The sequence below is a fragment of the Macrosteles quadrilineatus genome, unplaced genomic scaffold, assembly GCF_028750875.1.
Source record: "Macrosteles quadrilineatus isolate MER2022 unplaced genomic scaffold, UCM_ALF_1.0 Scaffold_8__2_contigs__length_117827958, whole genome shotgun sequence".
NCBI lineage: Eukaryota > Metazoa > Arthropoda > Insecta > Hemiptera > Cicadellidae > Macrosteles > Macrosteles quadrilineatus.
In genome coordinates, this window is record NW_026542601.1 from 47,234,619 (window position 1) to 47,254,194 (window position 19,576).

General features: G+C 35.9%; 2 protein-coding genes across 2 annotated transcripts in view; one reads left to right on the forward strand and one right to left on the reverse strand.

Moving 5' to 3' along the window:
• LOC129000039 (carcinine transporter-like) overlaps positions 1–5,192 on the forward strand; it is a 34,221-nt gene extending 29,029 nt beyond the window's left edge. The window contains exon 12 of the mRNA XM_054426888.1: positions 4,927–5,192. Within this exon, the coding sequence (XP_054282863.1) occupies positions 4,927–5,146 (220 nt within the window). The 3' untranslated portion in view covers positions 5,147–5,192. The remainder of the gene's footprint in view (positions 1–4,926) is intronic.
• A 2,577-nt stretch (positions 5,193–7,769) lies between these two features.
• On the reverse strand, positions 7,770–18,521 carry LOC129000361 (ubiquitin-associated domain-containing protein 1-like). Its single transcript, XM_054427325.1, has 8 exons — positions 18,010–18,521; positions 13,630–13,750; positions 12,718–12,731; positions 11,881–12,047; positions 11,136–11,347; positions 10,345–10,615; positions 9,130–9,268; positions 7,770–7,994 (listed from the first exon to the last, which is right to left on the reverse strand). The coding sequence occupies exons 1-8, from the start codon at positions 18,398–18,400 to the stop codon at positions 7,831–7,833; spliced, it is 1,479 nt and encodes a 492-aa protein (XP_054283300.1). The 5' UTR covers positions 18,401–18,521; the 3' UTR covers positions 7,770–7,830.
• Positions 18,522–19,576: the final 1,055 nt, after the last annotated feature.

Consider the following 19,576-nt stretch of genomic DNA (forward strand, 5'->3'; position numbering starts at 1 on the left):
TTAGTTTGAACAACGTCATCTTGATTTTACATTGCTCAAGATACATAATCGACACATAGGCTTTCAAAAAAAAAATAAGTAAAGAAAGTAACTAGTGATGGACCGCGCAGACATAGGAACAGTCTAGACTTGCCTCTTACTGACGTTTTCCAAACGAATATAGAAGTTAGATCTACATTCTTCATTTTAGGCTTGAAATAAATTTGTTTGTGGGTAAGAGCGAATGAGTAAGCATGAACAATAACCCTTCTCCCCGACACGCTACCATACCACAGCATCTTACTAGCAGAGCTCAAGGTCATTGACGTAATTGTAATGAACTAAATTTAGACTTCCACCCCCCAATGTCACCAATGGGCCCTAAAGGTTGGTATGTAACAATTCATGACGGTTGAACAATGGCCTTTAAAATACGCTTTTAATTTGTTTCCTAGCGTTTACCGTATCTTAGAAAAAGTTAGTTAACAATAATTACAAAAACTTGTTGGGCGAAAGAAAAATTCTAAAAAGCTACAAATTAATTTATAATATATGTATCTATATCGTATTAAAGTGTGTTAAAGGTTAAGCGTTTGGTTTACAATGTAAAAATTTTCCAAGTCACAAGATGGTTTCTGAAACTCTTTATACAACTCTCCTTTATAAAAATAAAAATAAAATATTATCCAAGAAATTGAGCTCTTTAGCCACAAAATCCACCGTTTTTTTACTTACCTGACGAAGAAATAAAAACAGTAGCAGCCGACGAACTTTGTTATGTCATATTTAAAAACTCATTTAAAAGTACCGACTTTATTTCAAGATTTAAAATAGAAAATATAAACTTTTGAGCTTTTAATTAGAACCAATAGTGTCCTAGACTAATTGACATCTTTCACACGAAGTGTCAACGATTTACCTTTAGTCTAAATGTCAAGTTATTTTGAAGCTGGACATTGAGTTTTGGTGCCGTTTTCATTGGCATCTACCACTTCTAACCTGCACTAAGATGGCGGACCTGGCTTCAACTGCTTGTATGTTAGTTATATAGATGTGCTCCATCTATTGGTCTTATGTGATCGTTGATTTAAACTAACGGAATTCTGATGAAAATTTGATCATGAATTATTAGCAGTTTTGCAGGATGATTAACAATAGTTTTTTTTTTTTTTTTTTTTTTTTTTTTTTTTTATTTAAATTGCTTGTTAGTTGGCAACAAATCTTAGAGGTGTGTATACATTTTTTAGGACAAAATTGAATTAGCAGATGCCATGGTAAAGAAGCGTACTAGAAAAAGTTACTGTCGCCTCATCCAATTTTTACAGCAGTCAGCTGTTGACATGCTAGGCGAGCAACCACGACAGTGAGGACGGGGAACAGCTGATTTCATGTTCCTAGTTGGCAAATTGTCTGCTAGCTACTAACGTACACATGCATAAGCCATCAGCGGTAGCACCAGTAGCCTCAATGAATATATAAACACTTGTGTTAAGGTTTAAATACAGTAGTCAATGTTATTACTGAATTTGATACTATACATATTGTTACTAATATATGAAATGGAGAAAAACGTTACCTTAAAAATACAAAATTTCCCAATTTATATTCAGACCTTTTTAAATAGCTTAGAAAACAAATAATTTAGTATATCAAAGTGTTTTTGTACGGTTATTGGTAACAGGACAAATTCAAAAATTGTAAATTTAAAATTCCCTTGTTATTCATATAAAGAATATTGTAAAATGTTGTAGTTTGCTTGTTTATGGATATATTTTTATCAAACTTGGCAAATTTATTCAAACAATTACAAAACTATTTGGATCATGAACGGTACTCTAGTTTTCCCAAGGTAGGACACGTGAATTGGAATTTTTGCGTTACAGGCACAATGACAGTAAGAATCAAACAAACGTACAGATATATACACAAGACTCGTTTCGGCTATCTTATTATATACAACGTAGAAATAACCAAACACTTCATGAGTCTACGCAATGTACAGACAAAACAGTAAAGACTTTATAATCTTATAACTAACTATCTGCCCATGCTTCGCAACGGGGTGAGAATCTTTGGGTCTCTAAATCCACCGTAAAAAAATAGTATATTTCGTAGCTAGGGCCTAAAGTGAGGTTTTGCCGACTCGATATCGGGTTTTAAGTTCGGGACGAAGTCGAGAAATGTTTTAAGTAAATAGGCGAACAAGTGATTTTGCGGCCCTAGGGATGTAAACCCCTGCTTGGTCCCCATATGACGATGACAGCTGGCATGGCCAGCAAAACGTAACTTTCAGCCACCAATATAAACCAGCTAAATGTATGTAAAACAGCTAAAAACATCATAGTGAGGTGAAAAATTCGTTATGCATACTTTTACATTACAATGAATTAATTATATGCATACAGAAAAAACGGAGTCATACTTATTGCGTATTTTAATGTAAACTAGTGGCTTGTAGGGACATAGTCCCTAAAAAGCTACGGAAAAGGAATTATTGTTGGAATATTTAAACAAACTCAGAATCAAATTATCTATGTGTCAGGATAGGCCTAGATATCCCACTATAACATATCTTTTGTGCAAAAAAAACAAAACAGTTTGTTGTTTGTCTTTGTTTGCTATTGTTGATAACGTTATGTTCAATAAAGAATTTGAATGATTCCTGAGTTTAACTGCTAAAGGCAGCAAACATGTTTATGAATAAATATTGGTTTATTAAGGTAGCTTTGGTTTTTTGGTTAATGCTGATAACAAGGCCTCCCCGATTGAAATACAGTATTGGAAATTGTCTTCGTCAAATAAGAAAAGGCAAAAAATGGTGTGTTGAGATACCCTACCCAGTTATTATTTCTAAGTCTATGCTCATTTTGTAAAGGTTTAACAAAATTATTCTTAAGTAAAGGCATCCCATTGACAGAACTTGGACCTAAATTTGTTTGTGATCAACATTAAAAAACCACTATTAGCCTAGTGTAAGTATGTGGTGTTAATCCTCCTAAAGGTGCGATTGATTTACATATTCTACCAAAAAAGGGCCTAGTCAACGTCTAATTACCAACTATTTTGCGGCTAGTTAGGGTTCCATTACCCAGTTATCGAAACTAATCACGACATAAATATTTTTGGTTCGTTTAAATACCTGTACGAACCTACTTCATCTCTATTCCCAAATTGTTTTCTAAGAGTAACCGTTGAGGTTATTCCACTTCATACAAAATATTGATTAAACACTACAATAAATCTCAAATATAAATGTTAGTAAATTTAAAAAAAAATTGGAATAAATCTTTTACATATGTTTTGAAATAAAAACAAAGAAGATCTTCTTTTAATCTTGAATCGTTTCTTAAATCTTGAAAACAATTTATTTCAACTTTGACATAACTAAAAAGTCTTGATTATTAAAGGTAACGTTATCCCTTTATATAGTTGGTTTTATATAGTATACATTACATTGCAGAATTGACTGGCAAATGAGTAATCTAAATGTAAGCTTACTTGCTAATGATAAAATCACGATCAGCTGGATTGAAGTAAACAAAAATCAGCAGTAAATGCCTTCTAATGCTATTCTTATGGAGAACATTGTACGTTATATCTAATTTTGTGTTAAGATTTTGGGAATTTCACTATTTTTCCCGCCGTCACGGGATAAAGACCTTTAATTTGAGCCCTCTCACGTCGTTCTACGACTTCCCAGTCGCCCACAATTTTGACGCAAAGAATCGGCTTACGTAATTAATATATAGATTCCCATGAAACTGATAATTTACCCAGCACATTAAGGCCTTTATTCCAAGTATCTCAGTTCGTAAACCATACATAAATGTGACGATAAAATATCAACAAAATAGCATGTAGTGTTATGTAATCCTCACGACATTTAATTTGGTCCATTGACTTTAAATCCAATAATTGTAAAAATTATTGGAGCTTTGAAAAAAACTTCATATAAAATCCTTACACTAATAAAAGACGACGTCATGAGCGCGGGAAATGAGCTACAGCGGCTAGGGCATAGCCACATGAATACAGAACGGAATGAAGGAACTAGAACGGAGAACTGGCAACAGCGCACGCGAGAAGTAGGGGGGGCGCACACACCGCTCAAGCACTACAACGCATTAGTGGCATCCTGTCCACACACTGTTGATATATACCGATTTGTGGCATGGTGCCACAATTTAAAAACTGGAATGTTAGATGTTAAAATGGAGTGTTCATTAAAAATATCGATGCAGACATGTTTCTACCAACTTCCTTCATCCACTGGTGGCCGCAGGTTGAAAGATGCCACAATTAGGTGTTTGCGAGTATTCGGTAAAACCCCGTATGTGTGTGTGTGTGTGTGTGTGTGTGTGGATATGTACAGAGCTACAGACCACACCTGTAGTCCGATTTTGATGAAATTGGTATGTAGGTTAGGTTAACCCATGGTATCGGTATCTCCATGCTTGTTTTCATTTTTTTTGAAATTTAGATTTTTAATGCTGATTTTTCCATAAAAACCCTAACAATAACGGAAAAATTGGATTTTCTGGAATGGCCCGAAAGATTTTGATAAAAATCTCGTATGTTATAGTCCTCTAAATTTTAAACAAAATTGTACAAATTCCATTTCCGTAAAAATTACGTTCCAAAAGTTATTGTAACTTATGTTATTTCCCCATAAAATAATAAAAAATCAGATTATAGAAAAAAGCTGGTTTTAATTAAAATTACAGTGTGTTATGATCCTTAAGATTCTAAACAAAATAGTACGATCCCCCATTGCTGAAAAAAATTACGGTCCAAAAGTTATTGCAACTTTTGGGATTTTCCCTTATAAAAAATCATAGTTACTCCCACTGCTTACCCATTTCAAAGGTTGTTGACAAGCTAATGGGAGAAAGTATGTATCAGATTGCTGACAGTTTATTTTCTATAAATGACAAATCCATTTCACAGGCCAAACTCTATCAACACCTCTTATGAGGACCTGGACGCGCCTGTAGAGGTGGAACTACAGTCCCAGACCTACAGACCAGCTATGAGTCTCTCACTGTCTACGCCAGACAAGGAAAGTGCTCTACTGGGCCGTCGTCCGCCGCGGCTCGTTAGACAAGCCAGCATTATGGAGACACCATTAGACTCTCGGGGCAGTATGAAGATGACCTACTGGTTCTAGAGTCAGAAAACCCCTTATTGTGTAATTTAGGGAGGTTTTGCTCAAAGTTAACACAATTTCAAAGGGATATTTTACTGTTTTGATTGATTAATAACTGATATCCATGCATGTGTGGTCCCACTTACTTTGGATACAGTCTGTACTCTGTATCACGGATATTAGAATAGAAAAAGTATGGATCATAACAAACGAGGTCACTTGCCCGAATCTCTATACTAATTGCTGTAAAAGCTGGTTTGTGCGGTTTTTGACAGTTCCATTTAAATAATATAATAACAAAAACATCTTTACTTTCGGGCCAGTTATGTCATTTGTTTATGTTTATGATCCATACAGTTTCTGTTCTAAAATCTGTGGTCTGTGTAATGGAACTTATCTCCTAACCTTCCCTATAACTGGGAATTGGCTAACTTAAAATGGCACAACACCATCTTGTTCTGTTGCAACTCCTGATGTCTTTAATATAGAGTAATTACTAAAGGTCATAAATAATTTTTTTTAATGACGCCATTGTATTTTCTTAATGAAACTAAAAATAAAGAATATTTTGATTTGATTTGATTTAGAGGACTTATGCTGCTCCACAGTGTTGAAATAAATATCATATACGAGAAATAATCAAATTTATGATTTTTGATTGAGTAATACAGTATCTTGAACTTAACTGATTTAAACAACCAACAGCTCAAATTAGAGCCTATAATTTACTGATAGTTTTGAGTCTAAAACATCTAAAAAAACAAAAAACATAAGCAGTACTAACTGGAGCTATTGATTTTTAATCATAGAATTCCCTTATAAATACAATTATTTTTATGTGGCTTGTTCACCTTGTGTTTGCTTGAAACTAGTCTGATTTGAATAAATAATAGCTGAAATGAAAACCGGTAATTCACTGAAGGTTCTTAGACCAAAATCTGGTGAAATGCATCTTAAATTGAAAAAAGAATTAAAGAATAAATCAAATTAGATTTATGTTTTTTGGTCGAGTGATACAAATATTCTCCCAGTGAATAGTATGCTTTATAAATTATTTTATCTTTTATTTGCTTTTTGAATTGAGTAACATTTAAATTTTATAGATACAAGGGTAATTCTATTTCCAATCCTAGTCTCATATATTGAGGGCTGTTCCTAATGCGGTAATCTGAAGTTAAAATTTATTCCTTGTATTGTAATTATGTGTAAATTTATATTTATCTGACAAACTCTCTTTGGTGCTATGGACCCAATTTAGAATTTCATTTATGTATAATCCGAAAATGGTGTGAATTCTAAGATTTCTAAAAACAGGTTTTCACTCCTTAACTTAGTTAAGATTCTAAAGATTTTTTTTGTAAAGTTAGTGGGGATTTGACCTCTAGTATGACTACATACCTCAAGATGGATTTAAATGTATCCATAATAAACTGAGATACATGTAGCCTGGGTTACACAATTTATAAATTAAAGATATGAGCGTCTAGTAATACACCAAAAAATGAATGAGATTTTCTAGGCCTATATTTGGAATTTTATAAAAAATTACACTGTTTTTCAAAGAGTTTGGTCAATATTTATTTTTAAGCCTTTGTCTGAATACCAATTTTTCATATAGTCCAAACTCCAAAGTGTTTTCCATTGAAGTAAGTTATTTACTGAGTTCTCTCTTATGATTGCTGTTGTATCATCAGCAAATAATATTAAATCTCTGCCAATAGCTTTTGGGAGGTTATTTAATAAAGACCAGGAAAAATAGAGGGCCCAATATTGACCCTTGAGGTACACCATAATTGGATGAATTCTAGTTTGACATATGTTTTACACAATTGTTTGTCACTATTGTTCTATAATTTCTATTCTGCAAATCAGAGTCCAATAGAGAAAAAAAAATTCACTTTATACCATAGTCTTTTAACTTTGAAAGCTAAATTGAATGATCCAGACAATCAAAGACTTTGGACAGAAAACACTAGCAGTTGTTTCAGACCTGCTCAAAGCCTCTGTAACATCATAAATAAATTCAATCAGTGTTAGTGCTGTATGTCTTTCTAAAACAAAACTGTTTTCCATCAAACAAATCATTGCTATTAAAATTTGGGCGTGCATAAATATTTATTAAATTTGAGACTTCAATCATGAAAATCGGTCAGGTAGAAGAACCAAACAAACTCGGAAAAGAAAAACAAAGTCTTTTAAAATATAAGATAACTTTTTAAATAAAATAATTAGCATACTCAACACCCTATATCCTGTGTATGCCTTCCCCAAAGCTCTGTACTATTTTAAGTATTTTGGCATCAAAATCTAAATTTTAGAACAACAAAATTAAGGGCAAAAAAGTTTGTATATGTTGTTTGATATTTTGTTGATATATATTTTTTAAGTATAAGGGAAATCCTGTGTTGTAAATGATTTGTATTGATTAATTGTGGACTTTAGAAATTATAAATTATGTACATTTAATTTTGGATTTTATTGTGTAATCAGCACTTGTAAAAAAATGCATGTTGAACGTTTTTATTGTAATAAAATTAAAGTAGTTCGGTTAAAAAAAAAATAGGTACCTTACTCAATCTCACTTTTACTTGTTTTTTTATGTTAAATTCTAAAGAGTGGAGGGTTTTTTAATAACAAAAAGGTCTACTGTGTAACTAAATTTATTAAATTAAATCACAGCCTGAACAAAAAATGCAACAACTGAGTCAAGAAGCGTTGGCTCTCTTCATCAGTTCAATTTGTTGATTGACAATAATCATGTGTTTCTCTGAGTGATATGTCTTGAACACCTGACCCAACACCACAGAAGTGTCAACATCGTTCAGCCACAGGTTGGCGCTTGAAAAGTTGTCTAGGATACTGAGGAACGCTGTGAAAAGAAGAAATGTTATTTGTGTACACACAGTATTGATAAATATTTAACCTCAATGACTGCCTGAGTTCTTAATTTATGTTCTGGACCTATAGGTATGTGTTTTGCCGCATGGTCCGACATTCTCAAGGTCTTCTTACACCAAACCTACTGTACTATAGAAATATGTATTACATTGTCTTTACAAAGCATGTGCACTTATACTAATTGTGACAATATAGGCGTAATTGTGACAAAAAATGTACATTTCTACAAGATCAATTCAACTCAGGCAACCATTAAGGTAATTAAAAATGGACTTATCTAAAAAGAAGCCATTAACCAGGAGACTCTTATGGGTTAGTGACCTTAACAAATTGGTTTCGTAAACAAAGGAGTGACTTCTAGAGTAAAATTTGGTACCAAATTATTAGATATAGAATCCCTGAGTTCATTAAAAATGAGTATAATAAGTCAAAATATGCAATTTTTCTACCCCTACATGGCAATGATCACATTGCCACGCCAGTAAACACTACACAAAATAGCTCATTACAGCTTCATTAATTCCCGCTAGGCGCTAACTAAATCAGCTGATTTCGTGCCTTTCAATAAAATAACTTACTAACATCTGGTAATGCACCTATGAAAGTGCTTGGTTGTTCCAGTTATAAAACTACACAAAACCAGTCAAATAGTTAATTATTCATGGTTTTGTATGCTAGTATAGTTTTCATGTCCAATAGTAGGCCTAACGGTCTAGTTATATACAAAACAACAGAAAATGCAAAAATAAACTACATGTAATTTTATATACAACTAAAAAGTTGATCTGTGTGTTATGATAAGTTAATTATGGTGGTAGGTGAAATCTTGTATGTATTGCGAGCAGTCATTGGCACTCTCGAAATGTATGGTTGCACTTAGTGGAAGCTTTGTGCGCCCATCTACAGTTCTCAAGCGACAATCACGTATGAGCCCAACCAAGCTCATATTTTTCCAAAGTTTTCCAGCCTTGAAATTTTTCAAGCTTTATTTTTATTAACTGCAATACCAGGCATGAAGATTTGAAATTCAAAGCACTTGTATACAAAAATATCAATAGGCCTAAGCTATCGGTTTAGTAAAATAATGATGCTATTTCATTACTTACCTAATAAGACTTTGGGGTTGTACAGTCCAAGTTGAACAGTTGGATTGGTCATCAAAGCCTTGTACATTGGGCCGTCCTTGTCTAGACCAGGAGATGTAGCAGCAATGCTGTCCTCTCTCTCACCACACAACCACTGACACTACAACATAGGGGTTGTGCTCTCTGTTAAACTTTTGCTTAAAAAATATTAAGAGTTAGGCATACAAAAAATGAAAAATAAATGGTATCAGCATGAGCACATAGGTACTTCCTCCCATTAACTTGTTAAAAACGTTTATAACAGGTAAGCAGTGATAGTAACAACTATGATAATGTTATGGGTAAAATCACAAAAATTGCTTTAACTTTTGAACTCTTAACTTTTTCAGCATAGGGGGTTGTACCATTTTCTTTAGAGCTAAAAGGACTAGCCTATAACGTACTCAATTTTACCTAAAATTGTTCAAGCCGTTTTTGTGAAAGTCCAACTTTCCGTTATTTTATGGGAAAATCACCGATAAAATAACAACAAAAAATGCCCCGAGATACTATGAACAAACCAAATTTGGCCAAAATCGGACCATAGGTATTATCTGTAGCTCTATTTACATATCGACACTTACAGATATAACTTCCAAAACAACACATATAACAATAAAAAATTAACAACAATTTCACATAAAAAAAAACAACAAAAACAATCTCAAATTAAAAAATGTTCTAAAAAACAAGACTTTCTTCATATACTCTGAATAGGGGGAGAAAGTAAAAACCAGCTATGCAGTAGAGTTTTGTTGATGCGATGTTCAGTTATCCAATCGTCACTGTAAAATAGCATTATTATGTGCATCAAAGTAACAATTCCTATTGCATACAATACAGTTTGTCAAACTCACCTATCCATGTTCTTGTCTTAATGACAGTACAAACAGAGACCAGAGGCTGAATGTGGATGGGTATTGCTTCATCTTAAATTTACAATTACAGCAATATCGTTTCTGTAAGTTGTTATAACTTTTAATTGGAAAAATCTTTGTCATATCAATGGACGATAAATTTATAGGTTAGATAATAGAGGAACTTTATTAATTTAATGATTTTTAACAAGTTTGACAATGTTTATTCATCTTCCAATTCAAACTATGTTGCTTGTACGTCCTCGCTGCAGCTGGATTAGAATTTAGAATCAAGAGTATATTATTAAAATCAATAATTAAAAAAAACATGTTTACTTACAGCAGCCACCTGGTTGTTGTTGGTAGCCCTGAGTGCCTCTATCACATCGTCCTGGCTAAACCCCATAGCAGTGAGTGCTTCCACCGCTCTACTGTTGGGCTCAAAGTGGCGTCGCTGGAAGTCCAACATGTTACGCAACAATCGCTCTATGATAGCCACCGGGTTATCACTCTCATCTTCCGGGTCCAACTTGGAGTTGTCTTCGTCCGGAATGTCCTTCACTCGGTGGCTGTTCTCCAGCAGCCACTCCATCGCTTCCACTTGACGGTTCCTTGAACAAAGAAGATTCGGATTAAGGTTGTCGTAAGAACTGTTTTAAAACCAAAACATTCATCACCAATACATATGAAATTTAATGGTGTATTTTGATTATCACCTAGCCCCCATGGATTTTTAATGGATTTCATTAAACCAATGTCTTTCATCATGTCCAACATTTTAAACAATCCATTGAAAAACTCTTGGGACTACACATGCAGTAAAGATGCCACAGATACTTACCACTACACATGGTTTGCAAGTACCAGACCTGCCCGGGTTGAAATTTGTACCATTGATCACACTGCTATCTCTTTGTTGGACAGATATAACACCTCATTGATAATTCCTAATAGTCCATGTCACTAACAAAAGAGGGTTAGGGACATTGTGACTGAGTGGGACCCTAGCTACGCCACAAATATGAGGATAATAATCCGTTTTTAAGCACTAACCTACTGTAAAATGTGTACGATTTTCATCATATAATTTTTTATGAATAGTTTGTTAGCTTAAAAAAAAAATATACCTACCTTTTTAAACGCAAGGCATATCTCGCTTGAACCTCAGTGAATCCCAGATCCACTAAATATTTGATTGCGTTCTCATCTATTTCTTTCTTGTATTTGGCGTCAATTCTAGCAGCTATGCCAGAAAATATGACTTTAGCATCAGGTGTTTGAGCTAAAATTTTAGCTGAAGCTTCTACTAATGAATACAATACCTTTCGGATTTCAACCTGAAACTGGAAAATTTCAAAATCAAATTAGATTTTTTTGTGGTGATTTATTCTGATTTAAAAAACATTACCTTGAGCAGTGTAGCAGGCAGAGATACCTTTATGAATTGGTAATTACTCAAGAAATCTCTTGAGAGGGATTAAAAATCCCTCCCTGAACTTGATATCGAGTCAAGATCTTCCCTAGAATCGATTATATTAAACTAAAATTAATTGGTGAAAAGACCGTTTCAGAATTGTTGCATCAGAAGATTTAGCGGCTTTTTCAGAGTTGATACTGCCAGTTTGTCTACATCATCATTTTTTTTCTAGTGCTTAATAACACTTAAGAATTACACTGAGTAAACAGCTTAACATTTTGAAAATTTTAACTACACCTTAGTCCACCACAATGTACAAAATTTGTACATTTGAACATCTTTCAACTTCTAAGAAATTCTACTGCATACCTATACAATACCAATTAGCCTACCTCTTAAAGAGATTAGTCAAGCAGCGATGTGCAATTATCAACTAAAAAATTCAAAAACAATACGTACACTGTCCTGACACTCCAAAGCAGGTACAACTTGAATTGTATTCTTTTTTGGAAGATTGGCAGTGGCTGCAAATATGTCTTGTACTGTTGGACCTTTGATGTCATGTATTGTTAACTTGGCTGAGACTGATGAACCTATTGATATTCTTTCCGTCAGCAATATTTCATCTAAAACAGATCAACGATCAATTAGACTGATTCTGAATGCAATCTCTTGTTAATTTATTAAATCTATATACTTATTTAATACGCAAGCAGGATTTTTGTGACAATTACTCCTCCGAAACTACCGAACCGATTGACATGTTTTTGGTGTCATTGGAAAGAGCGTAACGTGAAGTTGTGCAGGAAACTTTCTTTTTGGGGAATAATTAGAGAGTGAGGCCCTGGGGCCCTATCAAGTTTCTTATTTCTCCATAAGATTATCATGGCAAACAAACATTGTAATGAAACTCTGAAATAGCTGATTTGCAAACTAAGGAAAAATAGGAAAGTCATTGAACACCACCAAGGAGAAGAAATAGAAATAATGTTTTTTTTTTTTTATTTATAATCGTTATTATTATGGGCAACCTAAAGCGACTATGAGTAGGCTATTTGTAGAAAACACAAAAAAACAATATCAGTTTTTGAAAAATTATAAGATATTTACAAGAAATGTTGATTATAACGATCTGTTATGTACATCTTGAGTATTTCCATAATCTTTGAGTCGAATCTCATTTTAAAGTCATCAGAAATCATAAGTATTAGGCCTATTCGCTTTAAAATAACACCTTTAATACTTAGCAATTGCTCGAATTCGAGCAACAGGGACACTAGTATGATATGTATTTGCCTTGCGAAACAAAGCTACATAAAGCATACATCAATCCAAATCTCCATTGTAGAAAACGAGAAGTTAATTTTCCTTCAAGCATGTACATGCAATCGGCACATTAATTAGTGCTACCAATGTGAGAAATAAATGAAATTTAGGTTTTGAGGTTAAGGAGTTGTAGTAGGGTGTCTACCAATAGATCAAACTACAGTAGGCCTAATATTGCAGTGATTTTAAGGCGTGGGGGGGGGGGGACGATTTTGAAACCCACAATCTTTTTAGTAAGACAATAAGACAATACTTGAACAGTATACAGTGACTTACACATGAGATAGTCGGGAATATAATATTTTGCGTATGGTACCTAAAATAATATAAATAATGTGCCATAATGATTTAGAGCTGGTTGCCTGCTGCCAAAATAAGCTCACTCTATAATTCTGCACTACGGCCTAGCCTATAAATTTAATTGTTGCCTGTAGCAAGGCAAAACAAAAGGCATGTTTCTGAAACTTTATTTTAGTTAGGCCCGATTTTTGTGTGACTTTTGAGATCTTAAAATGAAAATATGTTACTTCTCAGTGACTTCCTGCACCCCCTAGTAAAATCAGTGACTTTTCGGGGACGTCCGAACACACCCTATGTAGGCTACTGATAAATAACCTAATAAATAACCTTCCTAGGGGGTGCAGGAAGTCACTGAGAAGTAACATATTTTCATTTTAAGATATCAAAAGTCACACAAAAATCGGCCCTAACTAAAATAAAGTTTCAGAAACATGCCTTTTGTTTTGCCTTGCTACAGGCAACAATTAAATTTATAGGCTAGGCCGTAGTGCAGAATTATAGAGTGAGCTTATTTTGATTTCTGACCACAGCTGGAGATTCTTAAAAATTTTTGTTTCCCATGTTAATCTTATGGAGGAATACGAAACTTTAAAGGGCCCCAGGGCAAATATGTCTTGTACTGTTGGACCTTTGATGTCATGTATTGTTAACTTGGCTGAGACTGATGAACCTATTGATATTCTTTCCGTCAGCAATATTTCATCTAAAACAGATCAACGATCAATTAGACTGATTCTGAATGCAATCTCTTGTTAATTTATTAAATCTATACTTATTTAATACGCAAGCAGGATTTTTGTGACAATTACTCCTCCGAAACTACCGAACCGATTGACATGTTTTTGGTGTCATTGGAAAGAGCGTAACGTGAAGTTGTGCAGGAAACTTTCTTTTTGGGGAATAATTAGAGAGTGAGGCCCTGGGGCCCTATCAAGTTTCTTATTTCTCCATAAGATTATCATGGCAAACAAACATTGTAATGAAACTCTGAAATAGCTGATTTGCTATACGTGTCAATGTTCAATGTCAATGTGATGTTGCCGAAGTACTTGTTGACAGAAATCAGTAATTACCACACTGTGCACACCAGTGCACTCTGTCGATGTCTCGATCCGACTAAGTTTAATTGTATTAACAATTTGGATACAAGTTTCACTTGGGATTGGAATGTCTAGTTATATACAAAGTCAAAGGTTAAACTATTATGATACCGTAAACTGCGCAGTCGTCATCATAAAATCGTTTTTAGTTTTGTATTAAATTCTTTATGATTATACAGGGGTCCCGAAACAACCCGCACCCCTTTTTGTGGGATTGTTCCTTGCATAGAGACAAACAAATTCCCAATATAACCATGGGTCTCCGATGCCTAGTTCTCCGTATATCTGCTCGTATTTGGTTTTTACAAATTTTCTTTTCTGGCAGCAGGCAACAAGCTCTAAATCATTATGGCACATTATTTATATTATTTTAGGTACCATACGCAAAATATTATATTCCCGACTATCTCATGTGTAAGTCACTGTATACTGTTCAAGTATTGTCTTATTGTCTTACTAAAGATTGTGGGTTTCAAAATCGTCCCCCCCCCACGCCTTAAAATCACTGCAATATTAGGCCTACTGTAGTTTGATCTATTTTTTTTTTTTTTTTTTTTTTTTTAATAGAGGGCCAGGCTTACAAGTTACCATGGGATTGCATCGCAGCTAGAACAGCTTATTGTGCACCCTCGTTCACAGGTCCTCATTCTCCGTCAAATCCCAGGTCCTTGGTGAACCGTGAGAGCCTCTTGACTATGGTGACCTGTTCTTCCCTTTGGTCTCCCATCAATAGGCCAAGGGATCTCATACGCAGACCTTGTAGGGCTGGGCACCTAAATATACCTTCACAGCTTTCACAAGGTCTCTGGCTGGGGCAAGCCGTAGCGAGATTTCCCTGAAAGGACTCAGCTCCTGAACTTGCTTGACCAGCCAATCCTTTGTGGCTGCGTCAGCACAGCCTCCACCTTTCTTCCTGGAGGCCTCATTAGAGTCAGCTTTGGGGGTACCACCCTTGACCTGCTTTTTCCCAGCATCCTAGTTCCCGGAGGAACTGGCTTTACAGGCAGCAGAGTTAGGGTGCTTGGCAGCCCACACCAGCCTCCTCTCACTTCTGGATAGCACCTTTTCGCCTTTGGCTAAAGCATCCGCTATCCTCCGTCTTTGCAACTCACCCCTGGAAAGTCGATTTTCGTACGAGGGATCTCATACGCAGACCTTGTAGGGCTGGGCACATAAATATACCTTCACAGCTTTCACAAGGTCTCTGGCTGGGGCAAGCCGTAGCGAGATTTCCCTGAAAGGTCTCAGCTCCTGAACTTGCTTGACCAGCCAATCCTTTGTGGCTGCGTCAGCACAGCCTCCACCTTTCTTCCTGGAGGCTTCATTAGAGTCAGCTTTGGGGGTACCAACCTTGCTCTGCTTTTTCCCAGCATCCTAGTTCCCGGAGGAACTGGCTTTGCAGGCAGCAGAGTTAGGGTGCTTGGCAGCCCACACCAGCCTCCTCTCACTTCTGGATAGCACCTTTTCGCCTTTGGCTAAAGCATCCGCTATCCTCCATCTTTGCAACTCGCCCCTGGAAAGTCGTTTTTCGTTCCTTTCCGGTTTCTGCGAGCTTGTCGTCATCGTCAGATTTCAGTAGACCTTCCTCCTCCATTTGGGTCAGACTGTCTACATTGTTCTCACGAATACCAGGTATTTAAGTCCACCTCCCCAGTGACCCGATTAGAGAGGTAAGGAGTGTGTACGACTGGGTTACCCCTGGTTCCCAGAAGGCTCCGTTAAGACACTGAATATTAGGCCCCCAGTGCCACAAGACTCTTGGCACGGATCGCATTACACCTTAGTCTAGGGCCCCCCTCACTTGGTTCTGTAGGTGGACCAACACCCAGTGGCAGAAGGTAGCTCTCCGCAGCTAACAAGTGAGAGTTGGGGTTTAGGTTGTGGCCAATCTGCCGAACCAACCCCGCATGCGAGGTTTGGCCGGAACGGCGCGAAATTTTCTCCCACTCACTAAACCCCCATACCTTCCAGTTTGATCTATTGGTAGACACCCTACTACAACTCCTTAACCTCAAAACCTAAATTTCATTTATTTCTCACATTGGTAGCACTAATTAATGTGCCGATTGCATGTACAGGCTTGAAGGAAAATTAACTTCTCGTTTTCTACAATGGAGATTTGGATTGATGTATGCTTTATGTAGCTTTGTTTCGCAAGGCAAATACATATCATACTAGTGTCCCTGTTGCTCGAATTCGAGCAATTGCTAAGTATTAAAGGTGTTATTTTAAAGCGAATAGGCCTAATACTTATGATTTCTGATGACTTTAAAATGAGATTCGACTCAAAGATTATGGAAATACTCAAGATGTACATAACAGATCGTTATAATCAACATTTCTTGTAAATATCTTATAATTTTTCAAAAACTGATATTGTTTTTTTGTGTTTTCTACAAATAGCCTACTCATAGTCGCTTTAGGTTGCCCATAATAATAACGATTATAAATAAAAAAAAAAAACATTAGGCCTATTTCTATTTCTTCTCCTTGGTGGTGTTCAATGACTTTCCTATTTTTCCTTAGTTTGCAAATCAGCTATTTCAGAGTTTCATTACAATGTTTGTTTGCCATGATAATCTTATGGAGAAATAAGAAACTTGATAGGGCCCCAGGGCCTCACTCTCTAATTATTCCCCAAAAAGAAAGTTTCCTGCACAACTTCACGTTACGCTCTTTCCAATGACACCAAAAACATGTCAATCGGTTCGGTAGTTTCGGAGGAGTAATTGTCACAAAAATCCTGCTTGCGTATTAAATAAGTATAGACTAGTAAAATCAGTGACTTTTCGGGGACGTCCGTACACACCCTATGTAGGCTACTGATAAATAACCCCTAGGCCCTATTTAGATGAAACACACAATTTTTATAGATGGTACCAGTAATTAGAGAACATTTGACAAATTTAGAAAAAAATTTAACCTCTTATGTTGGCCTACTTATGTTGGTTTTAAGTTAGGGGCCTAGTGATACGTGATGAATTAACCTATGCAATTAAAGATTGCCAGAATTACCATTAGACCGACTAGGTCACAGCCTCTTGAACAATAATAGGCTACTTAATATTTTTATAAAAAAAATTTAATTTTAATTTTATAAAATTAATAGGCCTAATTTGCTACGATCATGGGTGACGATGATGATTGTACCCATGATTGCAGGAGATGTTCATGTGTTTGCCCCCATAGAGGGGATGTTCTACCTAATTGGCGGGGGCCAATCTGGTTAATTTGAACTAGGGCCTAGTTTAGGCATTCCTAACCGTGGGGTTTTTGTTTTCACAGAGGTACGCGTCCAGTAACCGGACGTGGATTAGGCGTCCGGCAGTGACGTCACCGGGTTGTGGGGCCCCGTAACACCATTACCGCAACGATAAGAAGTGCAGCCATCAGTGTTTGTGGTGTAGTGGATAGACTACTCGGCTGATGTACAATAGTTATCCAGATCGAATCTCATCGGTGACACTAAGTTTAACTTTTGTCAAAGATTTTGCTTAGAATGCCATTTCTAACTCTTATCTCTTAATATTTTGTTAAGATAGACTTTGAGGCATTTATAATTTTATTTTATGAACAGAATTTAACCTTCATTCGATTTTTCCATTATCAGCAACTTTGGTTAGTTAGGTTAGGATACAACATAATAACTGCCAGACACCTCCGGCTTACCAGGTCCGGTTACCAGACGCGTATCCCCTGCGTTTTGTTTTCCAAACATAACTTTAGACCATCAATATACCGGTAACACAATCAATGCCTGTGACATGCAACCAAATCTCATCTGGAGTCTTAGGCCTACTAAGGTACTGATAGGCTACTTTAAAAATTGAAATAATTTGCATAACTTAGGCCTAGTTCTTACCATAGTTTGTAAGCCCTTCATCCACTATTGAACACTGGAGGTTCAAAACCTTTTTCTTTGAGACTGATATGAACTTGAACTTTGAAGTTGATTCTTCTTCACCCAATAAACTTGCTAGATCTAAGAAATGGCCTAATGCCATTTTTAGTAGATCAGAGAGCATTTTATTGTGGTCAATATTAACAACCCATATTTCACCCAAATATATTATGTGCAACGTTATTCTATTTGTGTCTGTAACGTCCATATTCAACGGGGGAGTCGGCGAGCTAAGATTACCAGAGTCTGGATTAGAATCATTTCTGTCAGAGCCAACCACAGATGTACGACGAGTTGCTTGTCTAGATTCACTAAGACGTTTATAGATTTTATCACGTAACCAACCCAGCATCAAAAACTTTAATTTATAAATAATACTTTTTAAGTTATGAAAATTGTTACATTGCAATATTTACCACAAAATTAAAAAAAAACTAGTGATCAGAAACAATGCAGTATTCAGAATATCAACAAAACATTGCACTCGCACTGGTTACAGAAGACTAGGAAGAGTGCAGACGACAATTTTAAAATGACAGATGTGTGATCACCAACACCAATCAGAATTGTCGAGTAAAGTAGGTAGCTATTGCACAAAACATAGAGATATTCACTCTTTACCGTACTATGTAAAGTGTTGTTATTAATAATACTAAATCCCAAAGTAATCATTTTTATTCGTTTGTACGCTATTTATTTATATTTTTGACACTGTTCATAGAGGAACAGTACTATGTAAACTTCCATGGACGACGAGTAAAAATGGTACCCATTTTGGATTCTTTAGACTTTAAAGGCCCCCCGTGCAGTTCCACGGTCCCCTTTAACTACAGGCCGCGGCCTGGTAGAACTGGCAACGTCGCAAGTGGTGTTGTTTAGTGACAGACCTCTCATGAGATAACATGGCAGACAGGTGACATCAGCTCATTAATTCGCACCATAGACTAACCAACACAAGTAGCCTTGTAAATTTTGAAGCACGTTAATAATCCCACAATCTGTTATCAACTAAAATTTTCATAACATATTTATGTAATTTCTAGGTACAATACCAGCCTGTCCAAAGGAGATTAACATCTCCATGGGAAGGGTTTGATGCTGATCAGCAATGGTAAGGTGACCGAGATATGCCGTCGTCAGACCTCTTTGTTTTCTGGGTACTGCCGGGAAACTGTTTAAAAAGTTGGATCCACTCCCGGCAGTAAAGATTTGGAAAAGAATGCAAACAATTAACGTGATATCACAAAGAGCAGTCATGAACAACAACCATTTCAAACAAACATTTTGAGTGTAAGAGCAACAACTATTTCGGCCACAGAGTCATGCTTCTTGTTAAGCTATATAGATATGTCTGAAACTCAGCGAGATGGGCGGTGTGTTGTATGCATTCCGCGTTCCAGCGTTGAGGCTCATTTATATCTGTGCTGCAGATTCACTTGTGTACAAAAATAAAGATAGGCCGCAGATTATGGATGTCACTTCCAGTGGCACGCAAGATTTGACCCTCGGCCTAGATCTGTGAAACGCT

Excerpts from the sequence above, each read along its gene's own strand:
- LOC129000361 (XM_054427325.1), bottom strand. The coding sequence starts at position 18,400 with ATGCTGGGTTGGTTACGTGATAAAATCTATAAACGTCTTAGTGAATCT. Across the intron at positions 9,269-10,344 it reads ACAACAACCAGGTGGCTGCT|TGTCAGTGGTTGTGTGGTGA; the intron begins GTAAGTAAACAT and ends CCTATGTTGTAG. Across the intron at positions 7,995-9,129 it reads CAACCCCAAAGTCTTATTAG|CGTTCCTCAGTATCCTAGAC; the intron begins GTAAGTAATGAA and ends TTCTTTTCACAG.